The 15,482-nt window shown below is 39.4% G+C and overlaps 2 protein-coding genes across 11 annotated transcripts in view; one reads left to right on the forward strand and one right to left on the reverse strand.

Annotated features, from left to right (window-relative positions):
- The window catches only part of arhgef10lb (Rho guanine nucleotide exchange factor (GEF) 10-like b), a 52,201-nt gene extending 47,463 nt beyond the window's left edge, over window positions 1–4,738 (reverse strand). For 5 of the 8 annotated variants that reach the window (XM_036590794.1, XM_036590792.1, XM_036590793.1 and 2 more), the window contains exon 1: window positions 2,556–2,914. The gene's annotated coding sequence lies outside the window, so the exon portion shown is untranslated. Of the gene's footprint in view, window positions 1–2,555; window positions 2,916–4,649 lie in introns of those variants that run through there. The other 3 variants (XM_036590797.1, XM_036590796.1, XM_036590790.1) reach the window with 2 other exon arrangements.
- Window positions 4,739–7,637: 2,899 nt separating this feature from the next.
- On the forward strand, window positions 7,638–15,263 carry rcc2 (regulator of chromosome condensation 2). Of its 3 annotated transcripts, none has more exons than XM_036591437.1 (13): window positions 7,638–7,867; window positions 9,001–9,218; window positions 9,311–9,404; window positions 10,599–10,742; window positions 11,282–11,413; window positions 11,496–11,584; window positions 11,721–11,835; window positions 11,950–12,116; window positions 12,509–12,689; window positions 12,774–12,879; window positions 13,010–13,082; window positions 13,542–13,619; window positions 14,132–15,263. In XM_036591437.1, the coding sequence occupies exons 2-13, from the start codon at window positions 9,015–9,017 to the stop codon at window positions 14,234–14,236; spliced, it is 1,488 nt and encodes a 495-aa protein (XP_036447330.1). In that variant the 5' UTR covers window positions 7,638–7,867; window positions 9,001–9,014; the 3' UTR covers window positions 14,237–15,263. The 3 variants fall into 3 exon arrangements, with proteins under 3 accessions (XP_036447330.1, XP_036447329.1, XP_036447331.1); XM_036591436.1 differs by lacking the exon at window positions 7,638–7,867 and adding an exon at window positions 8,012–8,278; XM_036591438.1 differs by lacking the exon at window positions 7,638–7,867 and adding an exon at window positions 8,398–8,689.
- Window positions 15,264–15,482: the final 219 nt, after the last annotated feature.

Consider the following 15,482-nt stretch of genomic DNA (forward strand, 5'->3'; position numbering starts at 1 on the left):
AGCTATTTCACAATACAGAACATTTAATTTATCTCACAAATCACAAACAAGACCTTGGTCAAAAGTTTGTTTTGGTGCACAATATCATGTATCGCCAACTTAAACTTCAATTACTTTTTTAGGTCTTCTGCTATCACTTTGAATGGGTCTCTGGATGCTTTAGGTAAAGATGTCCATTCTTCCTGACAAAAGGCCTCCAGGTTCTATACGTTCTTCAGCTGCCTGGCATCTTACATTTTAATACAGCCTCAATGATATTGAAGCCCAGGAAAGGTGAGGATCACTCTAGAACATTAGCCTCCTCCCAGTGCAGCCACTGCTGGTTTGAATTTTCCTTGTGCTTTGGAACATTTTTTCTGTTGGAAAGTTCAAACTGGAGGGACTTATGCACAGCTTTTAGCAGATGCATGCAGATTTCCCTCCAACAATCTCTATTTCTGACAATCTGCTGTACTCATCTTGCCTGCAGTCTTGAACTTCCTCACTTCCTCTGCCACTGGTGCTCACTCTTCTTCAGAACAAGTGAGATTCATCTCCATATTTCATAGCAAGGATGGTATGTTTCTCTTTAAATGACTTACTGACTCATCTTCAAACATAGTGTTCCTGGTCATGGCCACAAAGTCCTTGGCTGTGTCTTCTGGACTCTCCAGGTGGTTCTGTTATATTCTAAGTAGACCTTTTTGCGCTGTGGTCTTAACTGCAGCTTTTACATCTTTGTTACATGTAAAAAATGCAAATTCGGAATTTTGCCTTGGTCCTCTCTAAAATGTTGTTTATTGATCCTGATCTGGTCTTCATCTCCACAGAACCAGTGCGTTTCCACCTCTTCTTGTCTTTTAACTGAATGTCTGAATCGTTCCAATTTTTAAACTATTTTTGGTAACATTTTGTTTTATATTGTTGAACAGCTTTCTGTCACAAATCATTTGACAGCTATTTTACTTTATTCATGTTTTGGAGAAGAAAAACTGACCAACATTTGTTTCGATCAAAGGTTTTTTGCTTGCTATTCAAATGAGAGGTTTACAAAAAGGCATTGCCGCAGACTCTTAAGGAAAAGGTAGATTACTATCTTTACCTTGAAGGTCATCTAAATTTGCTTGAATGTGCAAAAACAGGAACAAGACACCAGTTATGTTTAGACAAGACGTATGCCATGCAACACTGCAACGTTATTTTCTAATTCTTAAAGTGTTTTTTTTTATTGCAACAAGGGGTGTGTAAACATTCAGTACTGTGCAAACTCAAAGATCACCCGTCATTTAATTTCCAGTCAAAATGATCATTAAGTACAAATTATTGATTTTTCAGCATCAGGATTAAAAGCCTCAACAACGAAATATAATATCAAATTCTTTAGAACCCTGTATGTCCACCTTTTGCCTTCATTCCAGCTTTCATTCTTTTCCGATTTGCTTTTAGTTTTTCTAAGAAATCTGCATGGATATTTTTCCATACCTCTAAAATTCCATCTTGGAAGATGGTTGCATTTTCTGTTTCTCACAATCCAAGTAATCCCAAACACATTCAGTGATGTTAAGGGTCTGGCCTCTGGAGGGTGGTCAGCAAATATTTTGTTTGATTTGCAAATGTTCTTCTTTTCCTATTCCCTTTTCTCAGTACTGACTTCTTGACAGATACGTATCCTTTCAGACAGGTGTCTTCTCACAGTGGAAGGATGGACAGAAACACCTGTGGATTTGATCTGAAGCAAAAGGGGAACTTGATTAGCTGTGAAAGATGAAAGCTTAGAGTAGTGTTTATCTGATGGTGACAGTTTTGGTGGTCTACTAGTTCTTGCACAGTTATTAGGGGTCTCGTTTTCTCTACACCTTTTAATAATTTTGAACTCTGATTTTGGAAACTCTTGTTTTTTCCAATTATTTTTCTGAGTTTTCCCTTCTTTATGCAAGGGGATTGTGATATACTTACTCAGAAATATATCAGAAAAAATTAATAACTTGTAATTAATGGCTGTTTTGACTAGAAACTAAATAAATGAAGCATGGCCTCTATTTTATGTGCAGTATGAGCATAACTATAGTGGTGGTAAACTATGTAACAGAGACTTTGCTCTGAGTTGTTTTACCGGTTAAATAAAATTGCAGACAGGGTGAGGCTGCAGACTTCACACTAGGCAGCAAAAAATGAGACAAGTTGTATATTAACTGCATAGCAGGGCAGTTTGTCAGGTTGTACGATTGTAATTGACAGTAGATTCAAAATGCTTAGAGTCATAAATACTTAGAAACCAGTGTTGTTTCTCCTGCTGTGTTTGTAAAACCACAAACTGGCCATCAACCATTTCATGCCGAATCATCCTACTAATGAAATTCAGAGGCCATCTATGGGGAGACGAATCAAATGCAATAATGAAACTGGCTCTGCTATCTTCTTAGTCCTGTCTCTTTCCATCTAGATGCTTAAACATGTATTAACATTGAGTCATTACTTCATCGTCCTCAAAGCCCCCCCTTGAGGGATCCAAGCTTTGTTGCATTGTGGTAATGGAGCAAGTGTGAGTGAGATGACACATACACATGGATTCTTACCTTTTGTTCCAAAGAAAGACTCACAAGCCACAATCTTTATCCTCTTAGTTTTCAAATTCCAGAAATCCAGAAATCCCCCCTTCTAAGATCCAAGCAACTAAAAAATCTCCATTGTCACATCAGCTCCCATTTTTGCGCAGTGCAGCTCTCAGTGATTGCTGTGCTTGAATATCCAGCCCTCTTCTTCTCACATCCCCTGAAAGCAAGAAGAGACGTTCACTATTGTTTGCTTTCCCACAAGGCACTAGTTCCAAAGCCCCTTCCACGAGAGCTGTCACAGTCGCTCCTAGGAATAAGAGACTCTTCCCTTCTATTCTTTTCCTCTATCCCTCCCTTTTTGCTTCCTTTCCCTCTCTCCCTCCCCCTGCAGCACATCAATAGGCACAGCCCTCCCTCAGAATGCAAATACTCCGAAAGCCCTGTCAGCCAATAGCAGGGCTGCAAGCCCAGACGCCAGCCAATCACAGCCCAGTGTCATTTTTGAGACTTGAAGGTTGGGTCAGAGAGCTGTGGGGGGTAGTTATGGGAAAACGCAGTGGCAAATATGAAGAAAGAGAAGGGGAGGAAGGGACCAGGCAGAAAAGTACTAGTTCTACACTAAATGTTAACAAAAAAGAAATAAAGTTTGGTTCCTTTTTTAAAGGTGATGGTCAACAGTACAACAAATCCCAACTTCCACTGCTGCATGTTATCAAAGTCCACCGGCCTCGTTCCTGCCAATGATCATTCAGTCCAAACAAAACAATGAGGTCGCCCTGCTGTTAAGCAAAGGGCCTCTCTACACATAGCAAGGGTAGATATTCATTCAAATCAACCAGCAAATAGAATCCACAAGGGTAAAAGGTACAGTTATATGCAAATGTTTGGGCACCCTGGTCAAATTACATTTTTGTTTATTTTCTAAGGGAAAAATAAATTTAAAAACTTAAATATGGCAATTCTGCAAATTGTAGGGCACGATGCCTATTTATTTGCTAAATTTATCATGTAAGAAAAAAAATCTAACTTAACAAGCCATGACTTTTACACAGGCCACATTTTATGTTTTATTTTTTCCCCCAATATGTTAAATTCAGCCAACAGTAATTGTGCAATAAAATGTGCAGACATTCGCTCTCTGCAGAGGATGTGTTCACTTATTTACACTTAAAAAATCAACATGTCATTTGACCAGGGGAGCCCAAACGTTTGTACATGACTATAGACCTGGCTCATTCTCTACTGGTAACTCAGTATGTTCAACTGCACCTTTTTCAAGCTTCCACTGAAATATTTCATTGTTAAGGCCAGAAAACTTCAATGTATAATTAGAAAAATATGCATATATTTTGCCATCTGTAAGAAAACCAATGAAAACACACTCTCCAGTCAGTCTTACATTAGAATTTGTACTTCTTGATCAGGACGTTTCCAAAATACTGCATAGTGAAGGAGAGTGCATTCCAGAGGTGTTTAGATGCTTTGGAAAGGGCTGGATGAGGCCCACTGTTTTTTGCTGAAAATGGTCAAATGGACTGAACAGGCAAGAAAAAGAAGGGGTTCAAGTGTCCAGAAACTAAACATAAGGCTTAACTGCACACACTGCATACACTGGCTTGCTCATGGGGGCTTGGACCTGGATTTTTTTTCTGTAATGCTGATTTTCCTGTAAAGCTGCTTTGTGACAACACCTGTTGTAAAAAGCGCTATATAAATAAACTTTGCTTGCTTGCTACATAGAGTTGATCAAGGTATTTTTTCAAACATATTCATAACCAGTGATTAATCTGATCATTTACCTGAACACTTTAATTATGCAACATGCATTTAGGAAAGTAGAACAGGCAAAGAGAAGTAAGGGAATCACGTTACTCTCCAAGCTTATCAACATTTGAATCACAATGTCATTCTCATTAAATTTTATAACAGCGTAATTATTAACTGCCACTGAACTATTCTTTGCCTGTAAACAAACTGATGTTAAATTAATCTCCAACGTGCCTTCACATGAATTTTTGCTGTGACTACAAAGTCTTATAAAAGCCTAGGTATCCCAATTACTTGAGGATAGAAACAGCTAAGTCACACAAAAAGCACTCAGAAGGATACACTCACAAAAGTGAAGATCTCCTCCTTCAGTGGTAAAGAACATGTGACATACTGCGTCTATGCTTACTCACTCAAACTCCTCACACCAAACAGAGCATTAGTGACTGCGTTGTGCAAAGTTCATTCTGGGTGTGATTTACAGTATAATGAGGCAGGATCAGCATGTGACAGCAGTAGGAGAAGCAAGTTCTAATGAAGTACAGACATGTTTTCATGCCCTAATATTTTACGCAGCGTGAACTGATATTTCATGTTACATGTTGTTGGGAGTGAGCTTACAAGTAAAGGAAATATAAAGCTATATTATGATTAATACCACCTTCATTAGAGAAATAAAAATGTGTTTTCCATGATGCATCACAAAACTAATTATATCTAAAACTGTTACAAATGGATATACAGCCTTTTGAAAGAAATACATATACATAAAAATGATCTTTATTTGTGTATTAGGATATATTATGTATGTTGGTCATTTTTTTAGTGTCAGACTGATAAAATGGAGTGATTTTAAGTACAATGCAACCTCCCAAAGAGCATTTGCAATTTCTAGTGAACATCACTACATTAGCTAAATGTATTCTAAACTGTATTGCGAGTCTCTTACTACTATGCAATGGTTGGAGGAACATTAGCTATTGTTAACAGTGGCTGCTGAGCCACTGAATATGAAACTGGCAGAACATGAAAACAGCAGCTCTGTACAGCTAAAAACAAAAACCTTAATGTCTTTACTGCCTCACTGAAACAGATAATGTTAGTTTGTTTATGCAACTGGTAAAAACTGACACAGGTTCATGATGAGAAAGTGACTGAATTCATTTACTGATTCATATGTTTACTGCTGTTTAGTAAACTAATATTTGTCCGCTATACAACACAACACTAATGAGGAAGTAGGGGTCTAATTCAGTCACAGCCTACAGTATGCTGGCTTCAAAACAGCAATGGCGTATAATCACATCTATGGCTTTTATTTCAAGCTCTAGCTTAACCAGAGACAAACACTTGTAACTAGCATTCCAGTAGCATTTTCTTAAATTTGTTAGTGACTGTCTCTGAACATTATTGGAGGAGCCTGTTAGTCCTCCTTGTTATCTGTTGAGCTATTCAGCCTACTCTAATGAGGGCAGTTCATATTCCAGTTACAGAGAATTATAGGATATAGATCAGTTACAGAGAGCCTGTTAACAGCATCCACAAATCTCACACTATTTTTAAAAAGCTCTTTTCGGAAAATTGGCATTCAAAAATACTTACATGTGAGTGGGAATTAGATCACGTCTGCGATTTGGCCGCAGAGAAGCAATAGAGCCTCATACAGGCCTATTAGAGAACAGTCCATTGTGAGATGAATACGACAAAGGTAAAATAGTACTGTCATGAGAAATATAGCAAGGTTATACAGCAAATGTATTATATACAGCAAATGTATTATGTACTTACAGATACCATTATTATTAGTATCATCATTTATCACTAATGTATTTATGTTTTATTTTATTCTTGTAAATAATTTTTTTTCCTATCAGTAGGGGCTCCCCTCTGTGTAGATTTCCTCAAAACTTATCCCACAGTGTGTGTGTATATTTGACATTCTATGTTTTGGGCATCTGCTTTATTTCATTTTCTATTTCATTACTCAGCAAAATTTCTCCCTTCTTCCCTTGCCAGCATCTCCAGACACCATAACCATGTGTGACAATTCAGCCTCCCTGTCAGTAGCACTAAGAAGAAACCATATCCTACATTTATTGTGTATTTTATTTTAGATTTTTTTAACATTCACTGATGTTTATATACCAAAACAGTCATAATTCATTTTAAAAGATAATTTTCCACATCTATCTATCTACCTATCTATCTATCTATCTATCTATCTATCTATCTATCTATCTATCTATCTATCTTTTTTTCTTTCTTCCTTTCAATCATCCAGGCTGTTTTTGATACTTCACTGCTCAAGGTTGGTATATGTAAATGACATATGTTTATTGTGGCCTTTATTGTGACTCATCCGGAAAGCAATCCAGGCTGAAACACTCCTTCAATATGAATGAGTGGAGCTAAAGTGTGTTGGTTTTTGTGACATCCAGAAGCATAGATTCAAAATGGCCTGTTTTTGCAGTCATATGGGGAAGACTGAATGTTACATTTTGAAACTTGAACAATGGAACTTTTACAAACTACATCAGGGTTTCCCAGCCTTGGTCCTGGAGGGGTCCTTCACCTGCACACAGCTCAACTTAAACCCTGTGGAGACGTCACCAATGTGCAGACTCATAGGAAAGGAGACCAAGCGAGTGCTTGGCTTAAACACGTGCACCTGGAATAGACTCATGGGACATGCAGGTTCTGCATGTGCTGAACCTGGCCTATCGGTCGTACTGATCTTATTTTTTTTTTTTTAATGAGCTAAATGTGCCATCTACTGCGGCTCAGTTCAGATTACAAGTATAATGCAGGTTAAAGACCAGTCAAGTAAACAAAAGCATTTGAACTCACATCAGAATAGCTTCATCTCTGGCATGTTGGCCAGACAGCAGTAAACAAAGCCATGCACTCTGACTGATCCTCACCTGTATCTCTCTGAATTTTGGGTAAAAGGCAGCTGCTGAGTCCACATTATGCAGTCTTCAGTAAGGCTGCATAGAGGGCCATCGGGGTTCTGGTCCTATCTGCAAAGGGCCGGTGTGACTGCACATTTTCATTCCAGCAAAGCAGGAGCACACATGATCAACCGAAGACGGAGACCAACTGGTTTGAGTGCTACTCATCAAAGAAATGTTTTTCAGTGACAAGAGCTCTTATGGGAATCTATCTTAATCATCTTTCATAAATCATCATGATAAAACTCCTTTTATCCTGAGAGCCAAACACCTACACAGCTGCATTTTATAAGTTTTTGTGATATGGGAAAACTTGGTGGGATAGCTGAGGAATTATACCTTCCTCCAGATCACCAGAGGGCAGTACACACCTCAGTAGGAAAACTCCTAAAGGCTGTCCTGTCCACACTTTCAAATCCCATGTGTTTCTGTTTTGCGGGCTGTCCGCCTTGAAAGTTCAATGGACCCATCTAAGCATATGCCGTATAGTTAGCGACAGAGCTCCATTTTGACAAAGAAACAATCAGTCGACAGCGGAGAGTGGAAACCCAGACCGCCCGGTTAGCGAGAGCGTTAAACGAGTCCTTCTTTCATTCACCGCGGTGTTTCAAACAGGTAAACAGCTAAAAACATTTCTCCCAAAGAGGAAAACTGAAGTTTCACGCAGGATAAACTCCGCTAACCCCTCGAAGAAAACTTGGAAGTGGGTTGTTTTTCCGCGGGAGGAGAGCCGAGCTAGGTTTCTCAGCCCCCGTGCAGTGGCGGAGCTGAGTGAGTGAGAGTGAGCGGCCCCCACGTGGTTTGATCGCCGAGACTCTGCAGATTCTTTTGTTCCAAATCAATCAAAAAAAACGAGGAAGACGGACAGACATGAGCGGAGCATCTGAATCAGGAAATCCATCGTTTGCAAGATAATATTTCGAACAACCAAGTAAAATTGATCGACCCGTCGCAACTTTAAGTAGCCGTTATATACCCTGACTTAAAACATCCGCATTTAAGAAGGGAGAAAAAAGTTTTCGACCGGTACGTTTATGCTGCATTCGGTGTTTGTGATCATGGCTTTGTTGCATGCAAATGCAGTGTGGCTTGCTTGCTAACACGGCTAGCTAAATATCCATTATCGCATTTTTATTATTATAATTTCGCCGAATTCATTTTTGTCGACCGCGGAGGTTTCACTGCCCGTTTTGTTGTTCTTATTAGTTTGTTAGCTCTGTGACTCTTGTGTTTTAAAATGAAAAGTGAGCCGGAGTGCGGGGATTAACACGGACTGCTAACTGTTTAGTTAGCTTTGTGTGGTACGGACTGCTAGCGGCGCTAGTTTGCTAACCAGCCGCAGAAGCGCTACAACAAAGAAACAAACGGAGCTCAGCAGGCTGAGCAGAGCTGTCCTGCCGGTCACAGCACACGGCCAGTGACCCTTTAAACTCACCGGTCAGACTACTAAACGACGTGTAGCGTTACTCTCAACTTTATAACTTGGTTTCTTTAGCTTGGTTTGGTAAACACTGTTAAGCGGAAGACAGTTATGTCGAAACAATGTCGTACACATTCCGTATTCATGTCCCGTTCCCTTGCTAGAAATGTAAAAAAAAAAATAATTTAGATTAATAATAAGCCATATTTCTACGTTTGCCAGTGTAAAACTTCTGTAGTTATGTGTGTAACTTTTTAATCCATTTCTTTTTTGAGTGCAGTAAACTAATTGTTTACAGATTGTAATGATGAGCCTTTAATTTGTTCAGACCTCTTCACCACTATGCCACGCAAGAAGGTGACCGATATCTCTGGGAACGGCGGACTGAAGAGGAAAAGAGCGAGTGGTAAAAAGAAAGAGAGGGAGTTCAGCAGCGATGATGAGTTTGAAGAATATGAGCAAGAAAATACAAAGAAACCAGGGAAGCAAGCGACCAAACCGGGACTCCAGCCCGTCACTGTTTCAGACGATGTGAAGGAAAAGATTGTAAGTCGTGTTGACGCTGTACGTAATGTGTTTGGGCTTTAAGGAAAAGCTGGTCAGATCAGTTGCATTAATTCCTTATTTCACTCTTCTAGAAACTTGAGTTACCCAAGGCCAAAGGGCAAATGCTCATTTTTGGAGCTACCAACTGGGACCTGATTGGCAGAAAAGAAGTGCCAAAGCAACAAGGTAATCTGGATAACAGATTTATTTAAAAGTGATTGGTTGACTTAAAGTTTTAGGGTTTGACTGGAAGACTTGCAACAAAGGACCAAACATGCAACCAGGCAGGGCTTCATGTGTAGTCCTTTGTTGCGTGTGTCTACCCTGCTGAAAAACTCATATAACCCATTAAAAGTTTCTGTTGGTTCCTGTGGTGTCCAGTAGTCACTCCTGGTATTTTCTGTCTAATCGTCTGTTTTTCAGCAGGGTTTTCAAAGCTTTTTTTTTTTGTCATATCGCGTGAAATCATTGTTGCTTTGTTCATACAGACGACTCACAATGAAGCCTAGTAGCTAATCTTATTACTCGCTACCTCTGGTAGCCCTGTGAAATGAGATTGGGCATCAAGTTTGATATCTTTGACACAACTGAATGTTAAAATAAAGCAGAATGCAGTGAATGTGATGTCATTTGGCAATGGCTTTATCAAATAATCTAAAATGCATAATTTCTCAGGTTTGTTTTTAAACCTTAATGTAAGCTCAGAATGTACTTGCCCATATGTAAACTTGGGAGGTTCTGGACACAGATGTACTCTCTGTGGCAGTTCACATGTGCTCAGCCCATTTTAGACATGAGACTGTCAATCTTCTGGATTGGTTTCCATGCTAACAAACCGTACGTTAATTCCTGATGAAGTGAAGCAGGTCTCAGTAATGATTTGGCAACATTTGTGTTTCCATTTTATAAATTGTTCTTATGAACTTTCTGAGAATGTTTTAATTTTGAATGAATTCTAAGTAACCATTTTTAATGGGGTGCTGTGGAGAATCAAGTCAAGTTCAGGCGGAGAAGCAGTCGTGTTTTCATTAGTGGACTCTGGCTTCAGACAGTGTTATAACAGCTGTGCAGCATGTAGACTGTGGTCTGATGGGATCAATGAAGAATTGATCTTGGCTGCTGTGACTATTGTGCATCAAGAAAATGCATTCCATTAAAGGCCCAAGGTGAACTAGGAATTATAATTGTATTTTTAATGCGGCTTTATTCTTTTCAATACCCAGTTGCTTTGTTTAAATCAACACTGCACAGATGTACGTAAGCAAAGGCTCTAAATAAAGGGGAAAAAAAAACTGTGTACTGTTTAACAGAAGTATTGATAATGAAAGATTATTGTATTAAGCCTCTAAATGTAGTGTTCTGTGACATATCTGTGTGTAGCTGCCTACAGGAACCTGGGGCAGAATCTGTGGGGTCCTCATCGCTATGGGTGTCTGAATGACGTGCAGGTCAGCAGTGTGGTGTCTGGGCCGTGTGCTGCTCACAGCCTGATTATCACCACAGAGGGCAAACTCTGGAGCTGGGGTGAGTCTCCTTTAGGGCTGTGAATCTTTGAGCTGACAGTAATTCGATTCATGGTTTATTTCTATATTTGTGAATTAAGAACAGCTTGGTACACTAAATAATTTGATTTGACAATTCAAGCTCTTTTAAGAATTATTATAATGAATTGAGTTGATGTAGTTTTATCAGGAAGAATTTTAAAGAAAGCATTGAGGGAAAATATATAGTTAAACCACTAGTCTTCTCACATAAAGCATTCACAGACTTTAATTGCTCATCTGCCTATATATTAAACAGTTTTACTAGAGGCATTCTTGTAAAACAGTAAAGCAGAATTTATGGTGTAGGCTTTTCAGTGTTCCCGCAAAGCACTTATTACGGTGCATTACATGAATATAATTCATTGTACTCCTCTGTTCTTTTGTTCTTTGTCATTTTCTGGCAGCCCTTTCCACATATTTGACAGACTTCCCCTGTGTGTGCTGACTAAATGAAGACATACATGAGTATTATTTTCTTGCTTGGACATAATTACTAATCATTTGTCATTGCTCTTTCAGGACGCAATGACAAGGGGCAACTGGGCCATGGAGACACTAAGCGGTTGGATGCCCCGAAGCTGGTGGAGGGTTTGGGAGATGAGGTGATAGTGGCCGCTGCGTGTGGGCGGAACCACACCCTTGCTTTAACGGGTAAACTGTTTACTAACAGTTGTGATGTGATGTTGCATGGTGCCTGTGGGATTATGTTGCTAAACCTGTGTTTCTCCTGTAGAAAACGGTACTGTCTACTCGTTTGGAGAGAACAAACTTGGACAGCTTGGTCAGGGCACTCAGACAGATGCTGTCCTCAGTCCAGCTACAGTAAGAATCCTCCCTTTTCAGAAGTATTTGGTTTGCTTTAGTCATACATTCACTTCAGATTCTACAAATATACTGCCTGGAAGTGCAGTAGTGCCTAAGTTACAGCACTGTCTGATGTACTTTCTTTAACCCACAGGTTATGTACAATGGACAGCCACTGGTTAAAGTGGCATGTGGTGCTGAATTTAGTATGGTGGTGGACTGTAAGGGTAACCTCTATTCCTTTGGGTGTCCGGAGTATGGCCAGCTCGGTAAGTTGCTGTAATTTGAAAGGCCCCCCTAAATACAGAATGTAATTATTAAAAATACACCAGCCTGGTCTGCCTTTACAAGAGTCTTTTAATTTTATTTTTGTTCCTTTTTAGGACATAACTCTGATGGAAAATTCATAGCTCGCGCTCAACGCATTGAATTTGACTGCGAACTTATCCCTCGACGCGTGGCCATTTTCATTGAGAAGACAAAGGATGGCCAGGTGCTGCCTGTACCTAACGTTGTGGCCCGAGATGTTGCATGTGGTGCTAATCACACAGTGAGTACCTAGGCTGTCTTTTCATTTGAAGTTGTGAGCTTTGTTTAATTCCAGTGCTAAAATCAGACTTATTTTTCTAAGCCTCACTGCATTTGTGGTACAGCATGTGATTATTTGCAAAATGGCCATGTTGACATGAATGTGGTCCAAAATGGAATAAGGTCAGATTGTAAGAGATGGCTTTAAACCTTGTTTAGAGAATTGAAACATGAGATTCACTTGATCTTATGGGAGGGGATTGTTGCCAGTCTAAACATGTCCTTGGCGTCCCCATCCCAGCCTCAAATATTATACAAGCTGTTCAGCAAAACTGACCTAGAAACAAAATGAGAAACATTAATTTCACAGCAGCCAGCATGACTGATCATAAAGCTGGTTTTGTCTGTGTGTAGCTGGTGCTAGACTCGCAGAAGCGTGTTTTCTCCTGGGGTTTTGGTGGCTATGGACGACTGGGCCACACTGAGCAAAAGGATGAGATGGTTCCTCGTTTGGTCAAGCTCTTTGATTTCCCTGGTCGTGGAGCGACGCAGATATACTGTGGATACCAATGTTCCTTTGCTGTTAGTGAAATGGGTAAGAATTGTTTTCTCTGAATGATTTTAATGAAGCAATTACTGTTTTGTCTGTTAGTGTAAGGTTTTTATGTGTGTTTCTCAGGTGGTCTATTTTTCTGGGGTGTTACAAATACTTCTCGTGAGTCAACCATGTACCCAAAAGCTGTGCAGGACCTGTGTGGCTGGAAGATTCGCAGTCTGGCCTGCGGGTGAGAATTCAGCCTCCTCTGAGCAGTCCACATATTTAGCATTATGTTAAGCCATAACTTAAAATTTTAAGTTTTAAATTGTAGTTTTTGCCCACCCATGATACAACTCTATCCTCTTTGGTTTCTTTAGGAAGAGCAGTATCATCATTGCTGCTGATGAGAGTACCATAAGCTGGGGACCTTCACCTACATTTGGAGAGCTGGTATGTTTGGGTTACAGTACTATAGCACACTACCTGTTATTTGTCAAGGAAAGTGTTTAGCTGATCAAAATTGGCTAAATGAAGTATGTAAAGGGGGATTCTGGCTTCAAACCAGACTTAGGTTACACATTCTGTAGCCTAGCCACTTATCTATAGACTAAAAAATACAACTAAGCTAACATTATTCTAACTTATAAAACAGCATTTTTTTTTTTTTTAATCAAATACACAATTCAGTTGAAGAAAGCCAAACCGAGGTGGTGGTGGGAGGGGGGGGGGTTGTTTTTAAACCAGAAAATCTTGCTCTAGAGACTACTGCAGCACCTCTGTTCATGGCAATAAGCATGTTTACAATAGATGTAGCAATGGTTCATTCATTCAAGTACATGTTTAATACAGTAATACATCATTGTGAATACACAAAACGGTCTAGTTTGAATTATGCATTTTTTTTTATAGGGATACGGTGACAACAAACCCAAGTCTTCCACTACAGCTCAGGAGGTTAAAACTCTGGATGGAGTGTATTCTGAACAGGTAAGAGAACATTGCACTCGATAAAATGTGGTTCAGCAGACTGTCATTTCTGCTCGATCTAATGGAAGACGCATCATACATACTGAACCAGCAACCATATACTTCCTATGAATATTCAGTAAAGTCTGAGATTACAGTGCTCATTTTGATGGCCGTGGGTGGAGAGGCTTTTCACTGAAGAATTAGTTCAGTAATCCCCCCCCGATTTAGCATCGCAACATTAAATGACAGATCTCAGATCATTCACATTATATAAGATGCTGCTCATATGAATATGAAAATATGTAGTTATATCACATTTCCTGTGCAGGAATAGAAAGATGGCAACTTATTGCATCATATAGCCTTCTTCAGGCTATAGCTGGTTGACTACAGCTTTTAAGTAGGTTATATGTAATGTGGGACTATTTTTAGATGCATTCACTCAAGCCTCTGCAAATGCAAGTGCAATGTTTCTCTGACTTGAATTAAAAAAGTGCGCTGGGTCAGTTACGGGATCTGTGTTGTTTCAGGTGGCGATGGGCTACTCGCACTCGTTGATTATTGCCCGCCAGGAAACAGATCAGGAAAAGGAGAGACTTAAGAAGCTGCCAGAGTACAACCCACGCACACTCTGATTGGATACAATCCTTTCATCATCCTCATGTTCTCTAGAGGCTTCTGTTTTTGACCCAGAATACCTCTGCTCACTAGGTCATCTGTGTAGTCACAGTTTGGTTGGGATGGGATCTTTTCTTTCTTTTTTAGGACATCAGATTAAAAGCGGCAAGACGAGCTATAAACCGAAATCAATTTGGACTGCAGTATGAAAGGAGCTTGCAATAACTGATTTCTGTGAGCTAGAGATCCTGGCTCAACCTCACAATGGCTTCATGAACCAGTTTTAATACTACAGTATCTGCAGCTGTGAGGGGAAACCTTGGATGGTCCCCTCCACGCACTTAAAACTCCATTGGATTTCTACTTCTCACTTCTACATTCCTAAAGGAGGTTCATCAAAGCATTCTAGATTAATATTATTATTATTATTATTATTTTTGGGTTATTGTTAATTTTGTTCCATGAAGTTGGCTGGTTAGAACTGTTGGCTGATAAGAACTGTTGCCTGTCTGCTCTCTCCAAACAACTGGTGCTAAATCATTTCAATGCAGACTTGTCTTTTGGCTGATAAACTAGCTGGTATCACTAAAAAGACCCACACTCCATACTTGTGCCTTTTTAAGTGATGTTATTCAGGCTGTGGATGCTTTGATGTCCCAAAGATAACTTTCCTTTACTGTAATCTGGGACCATGGCGGTGTGTCTGTTTTCAGAGTATACGGTCACTTCATGTAATATTTTATGTACTGTGCCATCTTTTTGTGTTCACCTGTGCTTAAGTGTTTGGCATTCCCATGTTTATTATAGTGAACTACCTGTATTTAAGTCATTGCAGGAAGTTGTAAAAACTGTCTGACTAAAGGACAATGGGGAGCAGCAAGCTCTACATCCTGTTTTTACAATTTCTGTAATACTCCAAATTTTTTTTTTTTCTTTCATCAGAAAATGTATGTCAAGAACTTGGGATGGCCAATTTGTTCTTTTTGTTCCTGATAATGTTAAATAAAGGTTCATTTAAGTTGGTAATTGTTAACCACACTTTTACTCTGGGTATTAAGACTTCTGTAATGTTATCTGTATAGGAGGAATAAGCTGGTTTCAGAGTCTTTAAAAACTGGTAGTCTGACAAATGATTCACAGTTAAAATAATCATAACTACACACTAAACAGCTGAAATGGTCCTACATCCCAGTTTTTTATTCAGGGTGATTATGGGACATTTTATAACCCAGTTTTGTCTTAATGGTGCAGTATTCAAGACTG

This window comes from Colossoma macropomum, unplaced genomic scaffold (genome assembly GCF_904425465.1).
Source record: "Colossoma macropomum unplaced genomic scaffold, Colossoma_macropomum, whole genome shotgun sequence".
NCBI classification, from domain to species: Eukaryota; Metazoa; Chordata; class Actinopteri; order Characiformes; family Serrasalmidae; genus Colossoma; species Colossoma macropomum.

Excerpts from the sequence above, each read along its gene's own strand:
- rcc2 (XM_036591437.1), top strand. The coding sequence starts at position 9,015 with ATGCCACGCAAGAAGGTGACCGATATCTCTGGGAACGGCGGACTGAAG. Across the intron at positions 11,585-11,720 it reads CTGTCCTCAGTCCAGCTACA|GTTATGTACAATGGACAGCC; the intron begins GTAAGAATCCTC and ends TTTAACCCACAG. Across the intron at positions 11,836-11,949 it reads TCCGGAGTATGGCCAGCTCG|GACATAACTCTGATGGAAAA; the intron begins GTAAGTTGCTGT and ends GTTCCTTTTTAG.